The 19,566-nt window shown below is 44.5% G+C and overlaps 1 protein-coding gene across 2 annotated transcripts; it reads right to left on the bottom strand.

The window, feature by feature from the left end:
- Window positions 1-82: 82 nt before the first annotated feature.
- LOC110505073 (solute carrier family 49 member A3) lies at window positions 83-19,113 on the bottom strand. Of its 2 annotated transcripts, XM_021584030.2 has the most exons (10): window positions 18,745-19,112; window positions 11,046-11,204; window positions 10,351-10,567; window positions 9,930-10,006; window positions 9,690-9,827; window positions 8,067-8,183; window positions 7,792-7,944; window positions 4,382-4,539; window positions 4,157-4,269; window positions 83-379 (listed from the first exon to the last, which is right to left on the bottom strand). In XM_021584030.2, the coding sequence occupies exons 1-10, from the start codon at window positions 18,886-18,888 to the stop codon at window positions 219-221; spliced, it is 1,437 nt and encodes a 478-aa protein (XP_021439705.2). In that variant the 5' UTR covers window positions 18,889-19,112; the 3' UTR covers window positions 83-218. The 2 variants fall into 2 exon arrangements, with proteins under 2 accessions (XP_021439705.2, XP_021439706.2); XM_021584031.2 differs by lacking the exon at window positions 4,382-4,539 and having other exon boundaries at window positions 18,745-19,113.
- Between the last annotated feature and the right edge of the window lie 453 nt (window positions 19,114-19,566).

Raw genomic sequence — 19,566 nt, 5'->3', positions numbered from 1 at the left:
ATATCGCTATTGTCAAAACTGTAATCATTCACTTGGGACGAGAGAATGAAGCAGTATAGCAAAGGTAGAAATTACCTTTCAGTTACATTCCGAAAACCTAAATAATCTTTATTAAGGAATGTAATGGTAAGTCAATACACTTGGCCTCGTGAGAATTGTTGTGCTTCTGAAATGATGCTAGTGATCTCAAAGCAGTTCAGTTAACCCCTGACCTGTTCCTACTTTTGGTCAGAGTTTGACGTGCTGTCACAGGTTGCCAGAGTTGGCTTTTTTCCACCAGCCTGTGCCTCAGCATCCAGTCTCCTGTACTTCGTGTGGAAGAAGATAACAAAGCAGCAGGTAAAGACACTGAACAGGCCTGCCATCACCAGCACGGGCACTGTGGAGACGTACACAGAAAAAGACAAGTCAATGACGAGCTAAGACATTTTCAGACATTTCTACAGGAACTAATCACAGTGTGTGTGTTTTCGAGAGAATCACGCTGCTAGAGCCACTGCAAAGCACCAGACAATAACAATACAGGCTTGTTCCTCTTTATCAAGTCCCCAGAGGATTTCATTATGTTATATTTAGAAAAAGAGTGGCAATTTAACTGAACATAACCTCTGGCATCACTGTGTTTTGGCCTTGTGCACGTATTTTATTTTTGGAGGGCAATACTTTTTAACGTATTTGTTGTAAAATAAACTATAGCTTGTCACGGCACCTGTCCCCTCAATTTCAATGGAAATAATGTATTTGCAACATACAGTACCAGGCAAAAGTTTGGACACACCTACTCATTCAAGGGTTTTTATTAATGTTTACTATTTTCAACATTGTACATTTATAGTGAAGACATCAAAACTATGACATAACACATATGGAATTATGTAGTCCCCCAAAAAGTGTTAAACAAATCAAAATATAATTTATATTTGAGATTCTTCAAAGTAGCCACCCTTTGCCTTGATGACAGCTTTGCACACTCTTGGCATTCTCTCAACCAGCTTCACCTGGAATGCTTTTCCAACAGTCTTGAAGGAGTTCCCACATTTGCTGAGCACTTAGTAGCTGCTTTTCCTTCACTCTGCAGTCCAACTCATCCCAAACCATCTCAATTGGGTTGAGGTCAAGTGATTGTGGAGGCTAGGTCATCTGATGCAGCACTCCATCACTCTCCTTCTTGGTCAAATAGCCCTTAGACAGCCTGGAGGTGTGTTGTGTCATTGTCCTGTTGAAAAATAAATTATAGTCCCACAAAATGTAAACCAGATGTGATGGCGTATCACTGCAGAATGCTGTGGTAGTCATACTGGTTATGTTTGCCTTGAATTCTAAATAAATCCCTAACAGTGTCACCAGCAAAGCAGCCCCACACCATCACACCTCCTCCTCCATGCTTCACGGAGGGAACCACACATGCGGAGATCATCCGTTCACCTACTCTGCGTCTCACAAGGACACGGCGGTTGGAACCAAATTTGGACTCATCAGCCCAAAGGACAGATTTCCGCCGGTCTAATGTCCATTGCTCGTGTTTCTTGGCCCAAGCAAGTCTCTTCTTCTTATTGGTGTCCTTTAGCAGTGTTTTTTTTGCAGCAATTCGACCGTGAAGGCCTGATTCACACAGTCTCCTCTTAACAGTGCCACAATACAGTGCCACAATACAGTGCCACTGACACGGCCCGCTACCAAAACCTGCGGGCTCTTCTTCAACGCAGCCAACGTGAGTAAAACATTTAAACATGTTAACCCTCGCAAGGCTGCCGGCCCAGAGGGCATCCCTAGACTCGTCCTCAGAGAATGCGCACAACAGCTGGCTGGTGTGTTTACGGACATATTCAATCAATCCCTATCCCAGCCTGCTCTTCCCACATGCTTCAAGAGAGCCACCACTGTTCCTGTTGCCAAGAAAGCTAAGGTAACTGAGCAAAACGACTATCACTCACTTCCGTCATCATGAAGTGCTTTGAGAGACTAGTCAAGGATCATGTCACCTCCACCCTACCTGACACCCTAGACCCACTCCAATTTGCTTACCGCCCCAATAGGTCCACAGACGATGCAATCTCAATCACACTGCACACTGCCCTAACCCATCTGGACAAGAGGAATACTTATGTAAGAATGTTGTTCATCGATTACAGCTCAGCAGTTAACACCATAGTACCCTCCAAACTCGTCATTAAGCTCGAGACCCTGGGCCTCGACCCCGCCCTGTGCAACTGGGTCCTGGACTTTCTGACGGGTTGCCCCCAGGTGGTGAGTATAGGAAACAACCTCCACCCCGCTGATCCTCAACACTGGGGCCCCACAAGGGTACGTGCTCAGCTCTCTCCTGTACTCCCTGTTCACCCATGACTGCGTGGCCATGCACGCCTCCAACTCAATCATCTAGTTTGCAGACAACACAACAGTAGTAGTCTTGATTACCAACAACGACGAGACGGCCTACAGGGAGGAAGTGAGGGCCCTCAGAGTATGGTGTCAGGAAAAGAACCTCACACTCAACGTCAACAAAACAAAGGAGATGATTGTGGACTTCAGGAAACAGCAGAGGGAGCACTCCCCTATCCACATCGACGGGATAGTAGTGGAGAAGGTGGAAAGTTTTAAGTTCCTCGGCGTACACGTCACGGACAAACTGAAATGGTCCACCCACACAGACAGCGTGGTGAAGAAGGCGCAGCAGCGTCTCTTCAACCTCAGGAGGCTGAAGAAATTTGGCTTGCCACCAAAAACACTCACAAACTTTTACAGATGCACAATTGAGAGCATCCTGCCAGGCTGTATCACTGCCGGGTACGGCAACTGCTCCGCCCACAACCGTAAGGCTCTCCAGAGGGTAGTGAGGTCTGCACAACGCATCACCGGGGGCAAACTACCTGCCCTCCAGGACACCTACACCACACGGTGTCACAGGAAGGCCAAAAAGATCCACCCGAGTCACTGCCTGTTCACCCCGCTATCATCCAGAAGGCGAGATCAGTACAAGTGCATCAAAGCTGGGACTGAGAGACTGAAAAACAGCTTCTATCTCAAGGCCATCAGACTGTTAAACAGCCATCACTAACATTGAGTGGCTGCTGCCAACATACTGACTCAAATCTCTAGCCACTTTAATAATTAAACATTGGATGTAAAAAAAAATGTATCTCTAGTCACTTCAAACAATGGCACTTTATATAATGTTTACATACCCTGCATTACTCATCTCATATATACTGTACTCTATACCATCTACTGCATCTTGCCTATGCCGTTCGACCATCGCTCATCCATACAGTTTTTATGTACATATTCTTATTCATTCTTTTACACTTGTGTGTATAAGGTAGATGTTGCGAAATTGTTAGATTACTTGTTAGATATTACTGCACAGTCGGAACTAGAAGCACAAGTATTTCGCTAAACTCGCATTAACATCTGCTAACCATGTGTATGTGACCAATAAAATTTGATTTGATTTGTTGAGATGTGTTTGTTACTTGAACTCTGTGAAGCATTTATTTGGGCTGCAATTTCTGAGGCTGGTAACTCTAATGAACTCATCCTCTGCAGCAGAGGGAACTCTGGGTCTTCCTTTCCTGTGGCGGTCCTCATGAGAGCTAGTTTCATCATAGCGCTTGGTTTTTGCGACTGCACTTGAAGAAACGTTCAAAGTTCCAAATTGACTGACCTTCATGTCTTAAAGTAATGATGGACTGTCGTTTCTCTTTGCTTATTTGAGCTGTTCTTTCCATAATAGGGACTTGGTATTTTACCAAATAGGCCTATCTTCTGTATACCACCTCTACCTAACACTTATTTTGGTTACTACATGATTCCATGTGTTATTTCACAGTTTTGATGTCTTCACTATTATTCTACAATGTAACAAATTGTGAAAATAAAGAAAAACCCTGGAATGAGTTGTGTCCAACCTTTTGACTGGTACTGTATTTTGTTAGCTGTGGCAAACCATGTGTTGTCTAGGATGCTGTTTCAGCCAACATTTCGGTCTGCCATATGCATCTTGTGTTATTTTCATACAAATGCAAAGTCTTAACTGCTAACAAAACAACCAATAGCTGTAATTGCCTACAGAAATGTAATGGTGGGCAACCATACCTCAATTAGCATGCATATACTATTTTAATCCCTCCGATACATATGGTAGTTCTTGACTTACCCCTCCAACTCAAGGCCGCATCCCCTCCTACAGAACAGGTAGAGAAGGGCGAGTAGGCCATTGGTTTGGTCAACCCCTGAAGAAGCAGTATATAGATAACTGACTGGATCTGTCTGAAAAAAAACAAAAACAAGCACATTCTTATTAACACTTAGCCCTTTATTCACACTCTTGCTCTTTAGTCTATGTTCTTCTTGTGTGAAACAGTGTATCAGACAGATGTACCCTGATATAAATATCAGGCCTGCTGAGGTGGCCTCCCCAACCGGGTAGGAGCACTCCACAGACAACTCCATGGCAACCGGGTAAATGGAGAAGCCGAAAAAGCCGAAGAGCGAACAAGCAACGGCCACGGCTATTCCCTGATTCCGCATCTGAGATACCTGGTAGGGGGAAACACACACACACAAGGATGAGAAGGCGTTACACACAAAACTGCTTGGTAAAAATAGAAGATTGTAAAGAGGATAATGGTACCAACAGAGAGGGCTGCTGTGCTTCTAGCTCATAGGAAAATGTGTAGTATTTAGTTTTTTTACGTATTATTTATTACATTATTAGACCCCACATTTTTTTTGTGTTATTACATACAGCCGGGAAGAACTACTGAATATCAGAGTGGAGGTAACTCACCAGCACTACCAGCATTACAACCAGGAATATGACTTTCCCAAAGCGAATCCTTTGTTCACACCCCCCAGGGGAATTTAATTGATTCCAGAGTCCGACCCAAAACACCGCCGGCAGAGGAGAGGTACTCGGAGTGGTCTTCTAGTTCGCTAATGTTCAGTCTCTGGATAATAAAGTTGATGAGCTCAAAGCGAGGATTTCTTTCCAGAGAGACATCAGGGATTACAACATACTCTGTTTCACGGAAACATGGCTCTCTCGGGATATACTGTATGGGGAAGTCCAGCCAGCTGGGTTCTCAGTTGATTGCGCAGACACGGATAAATATCTCTCCGGGAAGAAGAAGATGTGTGGTGGTGTTTAGAGACTCATGGTGTGATTGTTCACCCGACCTAGAACACCTCACAATCAAATGCTGACCGTATTATCGCCCAATAGAATTCTCTTCGGTTATAGTCACAGCCGTGTATATTCCCCTTCAAGCCAATATCACGACGGCCCTCAAAGAACTTCACAGGACTTTATCACATATCCACATATCCTGAGGCCACATTTATTGAAGTTGGGGATTTTAACCGAGCAAATTTTAGAAAAAGGATGTCGAAGTTCTATCAACACATTGACTGTAGTACTCGCGCTGCTAAAGCACTCGACCACTTCTACTCCAACTTCCGGGATGCCTACAAGGCCCTCCCCCGCCCTCCTTCGGCAAATCTGACCATGACTCCATTTTGCTCCTCCCTTCCTATAGGCAGAAACTCAAATGTGTGACTGTGACTGTGACTATTAAAACCTACACTAACCAGAAACCGTGAATAGAAGGCATGGTTCGCACAAAACTGAAAACGCAAACCACTGCATTTATAAATATGGCAAGGTGACTGGGAATAAGGCAGAATACAAACAGTGTAGTTATTCCCTCCGTAAGGCAATCAAACAGGCAAAATGTTAGTACAGAGACAAAGTGGAGTTGCAATTCAACAGCTCAGACAAGAAACGTACGTATGTGGCAGGGTCTACAGACAATCACGGACTACAAAAGGAAAATCAGCCACGTCGCAGACACCATCGTCTTGATTCCGGACAAGCTAAACACCTTCTTCGCCCGCTTTGAGGGTAACACAGTGCCACCGACGCGGCCCGCTACCAAGAAATGTGGGCTCTCCTTCTCCGTGGCCAAAGTGTGTAAGACATTTAAGCGTGTTAGCCCTCGCAAGGCTGCCAGTCCAGACAGCATCCCCAGCCCCGTCATCAGAGCATGCGCAGACCAGCTGTCTGGAGTGCTTACAGACATATTCAATCTCTCCCTATCCCAGTCTGCTGTCCCCAAATGCTTCAAGATGTCCACCATTGTTCCTGTACCCAAGAAAGCAAAGGTAACTGAACTAAATTACTATCGACCCATAGCAGTCAATTCTGTCATCATGAAATGCTTTGAGAGACTAGTCAAGGATTATATCACCTCTACCTTACCTGTCACCCTAGACCCATTTCAATTTGCTTACCGCCGGAATAGATCCACAGACAATGCAATCGCCATCACACTGAACACTGTCCTATCCCATCTGTACAAGAGGAATACCTATGTAAGAATGCTGTTCATTGACTATAGCTCAGCATTCAACACCATAGTACCCACCAAGCTCATCATTAAGCTTGAGGCCCTGGGTCAGAACCCCGCCCTGTTCAACTGGCTCCTGGACTTCCTGACAGACCACCTCCCCAGGTGGTGAAGGTAGAAAACAACACCTCCACTTCGCTGATCCTCAACACTGGGACCCCACAAGGCTGTGTGCTCAGCCCCCTCCTGTGCTCCATTTTCACCCATGACTGCGTGGCTACGCATGCCTCCAACTCAATCATCAAGTTGCAGACAACACAACAGTAGTAGGCTTGATTACCAACACTAACGATACAGCCTACAGGGAGGAGGTGAGGGCTCCCGGAGTGTGGCGCCAGGAATATAACCTCTCACTCAACGTCAACAAAACAAAGGAGATGATCGTGGACTCCAGGAAACAGCAGAGGGAGCACCCCCCTATTATCCATATCAACAGGACCGCAGTGGAGAAGGTGTAAAGATTAAAGTTCTCGGCGTACACATCAATTCCTCGGCGTACACATCAATGGTCCACCCACACAGACAGTGTGGTGAAGAAGGCGCAACGGCGCCTCTTCAACCTCAGGAGGTGGAATAAATTTGCGTGGCACCTAAAACCCTCACAAACTTTTACAGATGCACAATTGAGAGCATCCTGTCACCTGGTACTGGAGAGTATGGTCTGCCCAACGCATCGCCGGGGGCAAACAACCTGCCCTCCAGGACACCTACAGCACCCATGTCACAGGGAGGCCAAAAAGATCATCAAGGACAACAACCACCCGAGCCACTGCCTGTTCATCATGCTATCATCCAGAAGGGTAGGTCAGTACAGGTTCATCAAAGCTGGGACCGAGAGACTGAAAAACAGCTTCTATCTCAAGGCCATCAGACTGTTAAATAGCCATCGCTAGCACATTAGAGGCTGCTGCCTATAGACTTTAAATCACTGGCCATTTAAATAAATGGAACACTAGTCACTTTAATAATGTTTACATATTTTGCATTACTCATCTCATATGTATTTAATGTATTCTATTTTACTGTATCTTAGTCTATGCCGCTCTGACATTCCTTGTCCATACATTTATATATTCTTAATTCCATTTCTTTACTTAGATTTGTGAGTATAGGCTGTATGTTGTGAAATTGTTAGGTATTACTTGTTAGATATTACTGCAGTCGGAGCTAGAAACACAAGCATTTCGCTACACCCGCAATAACATCTGCTAAACACGTATGTGACCAATTCATTTTGATTTGATACCTTGAAAGAAGAAAAACTGAAAATATATGCTGTTTTCCTCCACCCCAAACCTTAGTTTGGAACATGCATCACTGTTTCATCATCACACCTATTCATGAGGTACGAAACTGATAACCCTGAGGTTTGATCCCGACTCACCACTGAGAAGGCAATGCAGGCCAGCGCTGAGAGGCTCATGTTGACCTTGGTGACCTCAGTGAACTTCTTGGTCTTGTCAACGTAGAGACCCAGGAAGCCAGCTCCGACTATACCGAACACGATGAAGAGACCTCCGCACAGTCCTGCAAAGTCCTGCAACAACAACACACATTGAAAATATTGTTCAGGAAACCAATTCATGGGACATATTTTTTCATATTTTGCAATGAAAAACTAATTTTGTTGGTCCTTTGGGATCATTGATGGGTGCTTACATTAGTGTACCCTCGGACACACATGATCTGCTCCAACAGTGTAGAGAAGCAGGTGAACACAGCGATCCCCGAGCCGAAACACAGCAGGAGAATCATGTAGGCCTTGTTCCTCAGGAGCTACAAAGGAACAGGAGGCAGACAGGCACAGGTTACAGTGGGTTACAGATGTTCCTGTTAGAAGATAGCCATCAGGGATCTTTCAATGCTGCAGAAATTTGATTTCAAGCAGTATCCAAATCCATCGGATATGATGATCACAATATAGTAGCCATATCTAGGAAAACCAAAGTTCCAAAGGCTGGGCCTAATATAGTGTATAAGAGGTCATACAATACGTTTTGCAGTGATTCCTACGTTGATTGATGTAAAAAATATTTGTTGGTCTGTGGTGTGCAATGAAGAGCAACCAGACGCTGCACTTGACACATTTATGAAATTGCTTATCCCAGTTACTAATAAGCATGCACCCATGAAGAAAATGGCTGTAAAAACTGTTAAATCCACCTGGATTGATGAGGAATTTAAAAATGTATGGTTGAGAGGGATGAGGCAAAAAGAATGGCAAATAAGTCTGGCTGCACAACCGATTGGCAAACGTACTGCAAATTGAGAATGTGGAAATTGAGCAAGTTCAGGTAACTAAACTGCTTGGAGTAACCCTGGATTGTAAACTGTTATGGTCAAAACATATTGATACAACAAAAGCTAAGATGGGGAGAAGTCTGTCCATCATAAAGCGCTGCTCTGCTTTCTTAACAGCACTATCAACAAGGCAGGCCATACAGGCGCTAGTTCTGTTGCACCTGGACTACTGTTCAGTCGTTTGGTCAGGTGCCACAAAGAGGGACTTTTTTGCAATTGGCTAAAAACAGGGCAGCACGGCTGGCCCTTGGACGTACACAGAGAGCTAACATTAATAATATGAATGTCAATCTCTCCTGGCTCAAAGTGGAGGAGGGATTGACTTCATCACTACTTGTATTTGTGAGAGGTATTGACAAGTTGAATGTACCGATGTGTCTATTTGAACTACTGGCACACAGCTCGGACACCCATGCCTACCCCACAAGACATGCCACAAGAGGTCTCTTCACAGTCCACAAGTCCAGAACAGACTATGGGAGGCGCACAGTACTACATAGAGCCATGACTACATGGAACTCTATTCCACATCAAGTAACTCATGCAAGCAGTAACATTTGATTTCAAAAACAGATAGAAATACACCTTATGGAACAGCGGGGACTGGGAAGCAACAAAAACATAGGCACAGACACACACGATAACATACACAATATGCACACACGTACACATGGATATTGTGTTGTAGATATGTGGTAATAGAGTCGGGGCCTAAAGGCAGACACTTAATGTGTTGTGAAATCTATTGTTAATGTTTTTAAAATGGTATAACTGCCTTCATTTTGCTGGACAGAGAGTAAGAAAGGAAGAGTATCTGCTAATAAACACCAAATATACAATGCAATATGGATGCTGCTACCCCTCTCAAATGAAGAATAATGAGTCTGAACCTCAGTACCATCAGGAGTGAATTAAATGTTGATGGGGACTACAAATATTATTAGTACAGTATTGTCATTCTTTGTGTGTATAACTCCTCACCAGCTTGATTCCCTCCAGGAAGGGCTCTGAGTTGGAGCTTTCGGCACTGGCTGAGGGGGGCGTTGGGGGGGCACTATCACGGATCCCCACTGTTGCTAGGAGACAGGTAATGGCTGCTGGTACAGCATATATGAACAGCTGGGAAGATCAGTGAACGCGGAAAAAGTATAATTGTAGTGATAAATATATATGCAATCTAAAGTCAAGACAATCTGTTTTACTATTTCTTCCTTAACTCACCAATAAAGGGATGTTGTTGGTAGTCCCCACAATCATAGGGGAAAAGATGCTAGCAATGAGAATCCCAAGGGGATTGGCTGAAAGGAGAAATAGAGAAACACAACCAAAAAATTTAAAATAGTCCGCCATGATATTGTCATTTGGAGCTTAAACGAACAGACATTTTGGACTTTCTCTTCCTACTTTTTAGGGGATCTCAGTTCCTGTGACTGAAAAGCTGACTGAAAAGCTGACTGAGGCTGACGGAAAAGCTGACTGAAAAGCTGACAGAAAGCTGACAGAAAGAGGAGCAGTTGGCAATTCAAAACACATATGGCAAGTGGTGACTAAACCAATAATGCTGACTTGACACAGGTAGTTTTAACAGAGTAACTGATGGGAAAATCTGTGGTGGACAGGACAGCAACCATAGCTCACTCACACATGGAGGCTATCATATTGGCGGTGGCTCGCTGGTGCTCTGGGAACCAGAGGGCTGCCAGCTTGGTGGGAGTGAAGATAACCAGGGGCTGGGCCAGGGCACACAGGGTTTGGCCCCCCATCACCACGGGGAAATTGGCTGCACTTGGTAGGTTCCTCATGATGCCCACGAAACGCAGCACAGCTCCCAACATGTTGAGCCAGGAACCCAGCACCAGCTATAGAACAGTCAGAAAGGCAAAATGTCACAATGGGCACGGTTTAGTAAAAAAATCAGAGTGCCATCTGCATGTGGGCAGCTTCCTCTATCACTGACAGCAGACTTCATATACAAAGCCCACACACTTTCTATCTGAGATTTTTCCAGACAAACTCAAACATTCACACTTTACTGAATATCCCTCTTACACCTCTCATCCATATCTCTTTCATCATATCTCTTTCATGCATATTTATTTCATGCATATCTTAAAGGAACAGTCTGTATCTTTCATTTCAAGCACTGGACAGACTCCCCTCACAGGTTTGTTTTCAGTGTGTGCACAGCGTTGTAAACAAATATTCTGCGAGATACTGTAGGCAAGGCAGATTTAATGGAATCTGGTCTGTTTTATTAATTTAACCTTTATTTGCCCAGGAAGTCCCATTGAGGTCAGGAGACCTGTGTGTGGTCTACCTTGACCAGACTGTACATACTGTGATTCGGAGTCCTAAGGTGTCCAGCATCCATGTGGTCCCAAAGCTGAGAGGAATGGCCACCACCATGTAGATCATGGACAGCCAGTTGATCTGGTCCAGGGTGACACCCATGAACTGGGCTGAATGGTCTGCCACTGGAGCAAAGGTCAGCCATAACTGAGGACACAAGCACAAACACAAAGGAAGAGGGTGTTTTAGGATCATTTGATTATATATACAATAAATGTGTTATTACATTGTTTACAACTTGCTGCTTGTACACAAATGTTCTTCACTGATATTTCCTCAATCATTCTATCTGCCCAATGTTACAATGCAGTGACACAAAAGTGTCTGATCGGACACCATCTGTTAATATTCCAGTCCAATCAAGACGTCAACCAATGAGACGTAAAGCTTGATTTATTCTATTTAACCTTTATTTAACCAGGAAGTCCTATTAAGGACTGAATACCTCTTTCCCAAGGAAGATATGGCAAAACTGCATGACAAACGCAACCCACTGGTATACATGTGATCATGTGATAAAAAGATACATCTCTAAGCAGGAAGTAAACCACAGCCTTGCCTTGTGGAACTCCAAGTCACGTGAAAACAGAAGCAATGACTCACAAGGCACTAGCGTATGACCCAGCTTTAGGCCGGACTATTCAAATCAGGCTACTATGGAGTGTTTACATAGGCTTATTTGCAAATAGTCTGGGTAGCCATTTAATTAGCTGTTCAGGAGTCTTATGGCTTGGGGGTAGAAGCTGTTTAGAAGCCTCTTGAACCTAGACTTGGCTCTCCGGTACCGCTTGCCGTGCGGTAGCAGAGAGAACAGTCTATGATTTATATTGTCATTCATTGGTCAAAATGAATATGTAGAATTCCTATGCTGAGGAGAGAGACCAACCATCCCAGCCCAATAAACAGTGATAGGCCGATACAATCACAGCATGTTAACCATATACAGTTTGACCCCTGTGCCCTCTCCTTCAAAGATTAACCTAACTTTAACCTCTTAGATGTTGTCCCTTATATAGGAGACTTTGAGCGGTTGTGGACCGGTTCCAACTTACATTTTGGTGTACAAAGCCCCCTGTGAACGTTGCAGGGTCCAGTACCTTATAGTGCCAGTAAACCCCAATTGTCTGCTTTCCACTACTTCTCAATCAGCGGAGCTTACTTGAAGTGTCAGGTTTCACACCCAACATTTGCATAGGGAGTGACGTGTCACATTTTCTGGCCTATCCAGACAAAGTTTTAATTTCATCTGCCTCTGAGCACTAGATTCCAGCCTACTCAAGAGCATGTTGTGTCTCAACCGATGGCGGGCACAACACTAAAACCTCAGATGATTTAAAGTAAAGTCTAAGCTACAACACGCAAATATGAAGGCACGAATTCATTCCTTCAATTCAGTACCGCTCTTCACCGTGCCCAGAACTGTCCGAACAGATGTTCATGGCCGAACAGGTGTTTTGCCTCCTTTCCCTCCTTCATGGAACAGTAGTTATAGTCATAACTGTACCTTCCCTTTCAGTCACTCAACTCAGTACAACAAAGCTATGAGGACATGAAATCACACCCCAGGCCGACCCCAGGGGGCACCAAATGAAATTGCCAATGGCAGACCACTCAGAGTTCCATCCCGATAGGAAAACCTGCGGTACCCGGGTATTGTGCAATCTGCATGCTGCTTAATGACCCTCTCCTGACCCAGCGGTAACCACACAGTTGGCTACACAGGGGGCAATGAAATCCGAGCAATAAAACTTCACAAAAATGTTTGGTAATGCCCAACTCGCCGTAGAACAGATATCTCCTGAAGGCAACCCTTTAAACAACGCCCAAGACGTTGCCAAACCCCTGGTGAAATGGGCACATGCACCGTTAGGTAATTCTTGCCTTTTGCTGTCATAGCAGACCAGAGAAATAGCCCCCGAGCTGCAGTTTAGAAAGCCCCCTAAAACTATCCGGATTAGCAAAACAGACAAAAAGTTGGACACTCAAACGTACACCCCTATGCCGCTCAATGTACAAATCAAATCAAATTGTATTTATCACATAAGACATGGTTAGCAGATGTTAATGCGAGTGTAGCGAAATGCTTGTGCTTCTAGTTCCGACCATGCAGTAATATCTAACAAGTAATCTAACCTAACAATTTCACAACAACTACCTTATGCACACAAGTGTAAAGGAATGAATAAGAATATGTACATAAAAATATATGAACGAGTGATGGCCGAACGGCATAGGCAAGATGCAGTAGATGGTATAGAGTACAGTATATACATATGAGATGAGTAATGTAGGGTATGTAAACATTAAATAAAGTGACATTGTTTAAAGTGGCTAGTGATACATTTATTACATCAAGATGGCAGTATACAGTAGATGGTATAGAGTACAGTATATACATATGAGATGAGTAATGTAGGGTATGTAAACATGGCGTAAAGCTCATACGGATACAGGGCATGTAACCTCCACTGCTCCTCAGAAGCAAATGGAGGAGGTGAAAAGGGAAATAGCTCAAAGCTAGAGACCTGTAGGACATAGTCATGACCTTAGCAGCAAAGGGTGCAATAGGACGCAACGTCACCTTAGAGTCAACAAGGGTGAACTTTATACAAGAGGGGTGAATGGATAACATGTGGGGATCTCCAACACATTTGGCTGAGGCCAAAGCCACGAGCAGGGCGGTCTTGTAGGAGAGGATTTCAGATCTAATGACTCCATTGGTTCAAAGGGGGCCTCACAGAGCACATCCAAAACCAAAGCCAAATCCCAAATGGGTGCAATAGGTTTAGAATCCGGGTCCCCGCCTAAAAGGAGAATGATCTCCGTGAAACCAATGTTGTTTGGGCCAACGGGGAGCCACAAGGATCAATGACAATCCCTCCAGATGCACCCTTTCCAGCGTGGGCTGAATCAGGTCCACAGGGGGAAATGCGTCAAGGAGCACCCAGAGCCCTTATCGAGAAAACCAGCCAACAACGCACGTTTTCTTATGATGAGTAAAGATCTACGTCATCCTTGCCAAACATTTCCCATATCTGGGAGATCCCAGAGAACGGGTGCACCCCTGGATAGCAGATCCACACCTGTATTGAGGCACCCGGGGGGATGCGTCGCCCGGGGTGAGGGAAAGTGCGCACTGCTCCACAGCAGTAGTGAGCGAGCCAAGGATAAGATGGTTAGAGACTGCACCCTTCCCTGTCTGTTGATGTATGCCAGCAACCCCCAAATGTAGCTGCCCTCAGGGGATGCGTCTGTCGTGATCACCTTGCGGGATATAACTCATCCCATGGGGGTCCCCAGCGACAACAAAGCCCATTGGCATAACGGGGCCACCCGGAGTGACCAATTTAGGTGGCGTGATGCGTCCATGTGCCTATCACCCACCGCTGAAAAGGTTGCATCAGCAACAGCCCGAGGGCAACCATGGGCATCATAGAAGCCAACATCCCCAATTGACGCAGGCACTGGTGAAAATGCAATATGTGACCCAGCCAAAATCAGGCCAAGCAAAACCGGAAACCAGACTGCCTCTGCTGGGACAAGAACATTTAAGTCCATGGCTCCCATAACTCAGACCCAGCCGAGGCTCCTGTGAGAGGAAGTCCTAAGAATTCTACCCATTGGGGCGGCAGAGTGGCCTAGTGGTTAGAGTGTTGGACTAGAAACCAAAAGGTTGCAAGTTCAAATCCCCGAGCTGATGTCGTTCTGCCCCTGAACAAGGCAGTTCCTAGTGATTGAAAATAAGAGTTTGTTCTTAACTAACCTGCCTAGTTAAATAAAGGTACAAATTTGCCAAGGGAACCTGGTCACATGGACTTGGCAACAGGGCAAGCCACTGACACTGTCCCTTCATCTCACACACAAGCTGAGCCGGGGCAGCAAGAGCATGCACTGCTCCAAGACATACCAGACAACAAGATGTGAGTATCATTTAATTTATTTGGGCAAATTTGCCAAGGGAACCTGGTCCCTGGTCACATGGACCACTGAACCTGAACCCGCCTTCGTCGTTTTGGTTGCGTTAGCCAGGCTAAACAGGCAGAAGAATAACTAGCAAATTGGTCGGGAACTTCACCAAACTAGTTATTAAACTTTAATATATAAAGTACAGAAGGAGTACAGGATTTTTTATTTTTTTATTTAACTTGGCAAGTCAGTTAAGAACAAATTGTTATTTACTATGACGGTCTACCCTGGCCAAAACCCTATAGGACTCCCAATCACAGCCAGTTGTGTTACAGCCTGGACTCAAACCCGGGTCTGTAGTGACACCTCTAGCACTGAGATGGACTGCCTTAGACCCCTGCGCCACTCGGGAGTCCAAGTATGTCTGCCCTCTTGGACAGTTAAATTGGAGTAAAGCCTGATACATTTTGCATTCCAATATTATAATTTTTGTGTGAATTGTTCTGCTCAGTTAGAGGTGAAGAGTGGAAGAATTGAAGGAATGAATCCGTGTCTTGGGTTTATCACCTGTGGAAGATGGGGCTTCGATTTACATTGTCAGGCGTGATTTGCCCTAAGGCACACATCCCCTATTAAAGCAATAGCCCCAGGGGTACATTAGCTACATTCTCTGAAATATTAGGGTGCACCATATGGCAGGTACCTTCACAGTACCCTTGTAGAAGTCTGAACCAAATGCATTTTGACTCAATGAGTGATATGCTAAAGGGGTTCATGATGACTCCTGAAATGTCACTATAGGCTGCTAAGCTACTGTATTTCATAGTGAAGGGTAAACACTAATTTAGGATCTGCAGCAGTCTGTCCAAATCAAATCAAATGAAATTGTATTGATCACATATACATGTTCAGCAGATGTTATTGCAGGTGTATTGACGTGTTTGTGTTTCTAGCTCCAACAGTGCAGGAATATCTAACAAGTAATATCTAACCATTTCAAAACAATACACACAATCTAAAGTTATTAAGGAATTCAATTAGGTCATATAAATATTTGGACGAGCAATGTTGGAGCTGCATAGACCAAGATACAGTAGAATAGAATAGAAGGACTTCCTGTGACATCGGGTGCTGTAGGTATCCAGGAGGGCAGGTAGTTTGCCCTCGGTGATGCGCTGTGCAGACCGCACCACCCTCTGGAGAGCCCTGAGGTTGTGGACGGTGCAGTTGCTGTACCAGGCGGCGATAAAGCCCGACAGGATGCTCTCAATTGTGCATCTGTGAAGGTTTGTGAGGTTTTTATGGTGCCATGCAAATGTCTTCTGCCTCCTGAGGTTGAAGAGGCTCTGTTGCGCCTTCTTCACCACACTGTCTGTGTGGGTGGACCATTTCAGTTTTCAGTGATGTATACGCCAAGGAAATGGACGCTTTCCACCTTCTCCACTGTGGTCCCGTCGATGTAGATAGGGGGGTGCACCCTCTGCTGTTTCCTGAAGTCCCCGATAAGCTCCTTTGTTTTGTTGACGTTGAGTGAGAGGTTATTTTCCTGCATCACACTCCCAGGGCCCTCATCTCCTCCGTGTAGGCTGTCTCGTCATTGTTGGTAACTAGGCCTACTACTGTTGTGTCGTCTGCAAACTTGATGATTGAGTTGGAGGTGTGGGTGAAACGGGAGTCATGGGTGAAAAGGGAGTACAGGAGGGAGCTGAGCACGCACCCTTGTATCGCCCATGTGTTGAGGATCAGCTAAGTGCAGGTGTTGTGTACTACCTTCACCACCTGGGGGGCGGCCCGTCAGGAAGTCTAGGACCGAGTTGCACAGGGCAGGGTTCAGACCCAGGGCCTCAAGCTTAATGATGAGCTTGGAGGGTACTATGGTGTTGAATGCTGAGCGATAGTCAATGAACAGCATTCTTACATAGGTATTCCTCTTGTCCAGGAAAGCATACTGGGATAGGGAGAGATTGAATATGTCTGTGAACACTCCAGCCAGCTGGTCTGCACATTCTCTGAGGACGCAGCTAAGGATGCCGTCTGGGCTGTGTTATCCTCAAAGCGGGTGAAAAAGGTGTTTAGCTTGTCCGGAAGCAAGACGTCGGTGTCGCTTTCAGTTTTGCGCGATTGCTGCCATCTATCCACGGTTTCTGGTTTGGGAAGATTTTAATAGTCAAAGTGGGTACATCTCCTATACATTTTCTGACAAACTCATTCACCGTATACATGTATTCGTTGATATTATTCTCAAAGGCTACCCAGAACATATCCCAGTCCCATGATCAAAACAATCTTGAACCATGGATTCCGATTGGTCTGACCAGCATTGAATAGTCCATAGCACGGGTACTTCCTGTTTGAGTTTCTGCCTATAGGAAGGGAGGACCAAAATAGAGTCGTGATCAGATTTGCCGAAGGGAGGGTGGTGGAGGGCCTTGTAGGCATTTCGAAAAGTTGAGTAACAGTGGTCCAATGTTTTCTCAGAGCAAGTGCTACAGTCAATGTGCTGGTAGAACTTTGGTAGCGTTTTCCTCAGATTAGCTTTGTTAAAATCCCTGGCTACTATAAATGTGGTATCAGGATATGTGGTTTCCAGTTTGCATAGAGTCCAGTGTAAGTCTTTGAGGGCCGTTGTGGTAACGGCTTGAGGGGGAATATACACGGCTGTGACTAAAACCGAAGAGAATTCTCTTGGGAGGTAATGTGGTCATCATTTGATTGTGAGGTATTCTAGGTCGGGTGAACAAAAGAACTTGAGTTTATGTATGTTATCACAATCACACCATGAGTAGTTAATCATGAAACATATACCCTTCTTCTTCCCGGAGAGATCTTTATTCTTGTCTGCGCAATGAACTGAGAACCCAACTGGCTGTATGGACTCCGACAGTATATCCAGAGAGAGCCATGTTTCCGTAAAACAAAGTATGTTACGATCCCTGATGTCTCTCTGGAAGGAGATCCTCGCCCTGAGCTCGTCAACTTTATTATCCAGAGACTGAACATTAGAGAGTAATATACTCGGAAGCGGTGGGTGGTGAGCGCGCCTACTGAATCGGGATTAGGAGTCCAATCCGAATACCTCTTCTCTGCCGGGGGTGTTTTGGATCAGCCTCTGGAATCAGTTCAATTCCCCTGGGGGGTACGAACAATTAATCCAATTCGGAAAATTCCTGGACATAATGCTGCTCGAGAACATCTACATTTTAAAAAGTCTAATAAATTCATGTAATATAGCCTACACCATCACAATAAATCCATTATTTATTCTAGACAGGTCTAAAGAAACATGATATGAAGTAAATGTAGTCTATTTCAGAAGAACAGAATAGCATGCATTGTTGCTATAAACTACACCATATGGCTGTAGGCTACACTAGTTCATTTATCAAATGTGGCAGTAGGGATTCACATAATATACCATATTATATCAGGATCACAAACAATAGAAAGAGGTCAGACTTTTCAAAAGTAACCTGTAGGCTACATGTCAGTGTCACATGCTTCTTCAGTTCATTTACCTTTGAAACAATGTAGTAATAGAGCCATAGAGATTGCTACATTGTTGTAACATTGTAGCAATCTGAGCCCTAGAGATTATTACATTGGTGTAACATTGTAGCAATCAGAGAAAGAGAGATTATAACATTGGTGTAACGTTGTAGCAATCTGAGTCACAGTGAGTTTTACATTGCTACAAAAAGTTACAAAATCACACCATTAATTTATTGACAGATTACAGCCAAGTTAATGTATGAGACAGCAAATGATAATTAAAGCCACTTACTATGGAGTTTGAGCAATTTAGCAAGCACAACACGAACAGAATGAACCATCTCCTCTTGTAAACTTTGAATACAATACATTTTTCGAGTACTGGATTGGGTTTAATCGGAATGACGTCTTCCCGGAATTCATTAACATCTGCCATGAGTAGTGTTGTATCCAGCCTGATGCAGTAAACTTTAAAATATCAAATGAGCATATTTGAACCAAGGGTATAGTGCCTTTAAAACGTTTATTTAAAACATATCCTACATTGTCATTCCGAAAAAGCAACACAACCAGCTGGTTTGAGATCAACAACACCGCACAGTGTTTTAGTGGGGACGGGTATTCATTACGGAAACCGGTTACCGTTTAAGAACCAAATGGAGCAAACAGACCAAACGTAACGAAACGGCGAGGGACCTACCTTAATTTGTCCAATAGAAACTCCCGTTTGCGTTTTCCGTTTAAAGTTAACGGAAAACGTTTTGTAACAGACGAAACGTTTTGCAACAGAATCGGCGTAATGACTACACCCCAGCAGGAATACTGCAATTCGGATGCCCCTCCCTTTGGCTAGCCCTAAAAAATGAGTCCTAGTGATAGTCTAGTTCAATGCTCATTCGGCTTTGGAGAACGAGGTAGAGGATGTGCAGTTTTGTTCTAGCCCAGCACTAACACACCTAATTCTATTATTCAACTGCTCAATTATTATAAGTGACAAAATTCATGTTCATACTGAAGATGAGGAGTTACCATCAGATAAAGGATATGAGATGAGTATGATAGACTGCAGTGGAGGTCTGTGCTGTTTAAGATGAGGGATGACCATGATTTTTTT

This window comes from Oncorhynchus mykiss, chromosome 31 (genome assembly GCF_013265735.2).
Source record: "Oncorhynchus mykiss isolate Arlee chromosome 31, USDA_OmykA_1.1, whole genome shotgun sequence".
NCBI lineage: Eukaryota > Metazoa > Chordata > Actinopteri > Salmoniformes > Salmonidae > Oncorhynchus > Oncorhynchus mykiss.
Note: the sequence above shows the minus strand (reverse complement) of the source record. Positions and strands in the feature narration are given on the sequence as shown.

Bases quoted from the DNA above. Each gene is read 5' to 3' on its own strand.
- LOC110505073 (XM_021584030.2), bottom strand. From the start codon at position 18,888: ATGGCAGATGTTAATGAATTCCGGGAAGACGTCATTCCGATTAAACCC. The intron at 10,007-10,350 runs GTGAGTGAGCTA...TTCTCCTTTCAG, and splicing joins CAATATGATAGCCTCCATGT to CCAATCCCCTTGGGATTCTC. The intron at 4,270-4,381 runs GTACATCTGTCT...GTTTTTTTTCAG, and splicing joins GGCCTGATATTTATATCAGG to ACAGATCCAGTCAGTTATCT.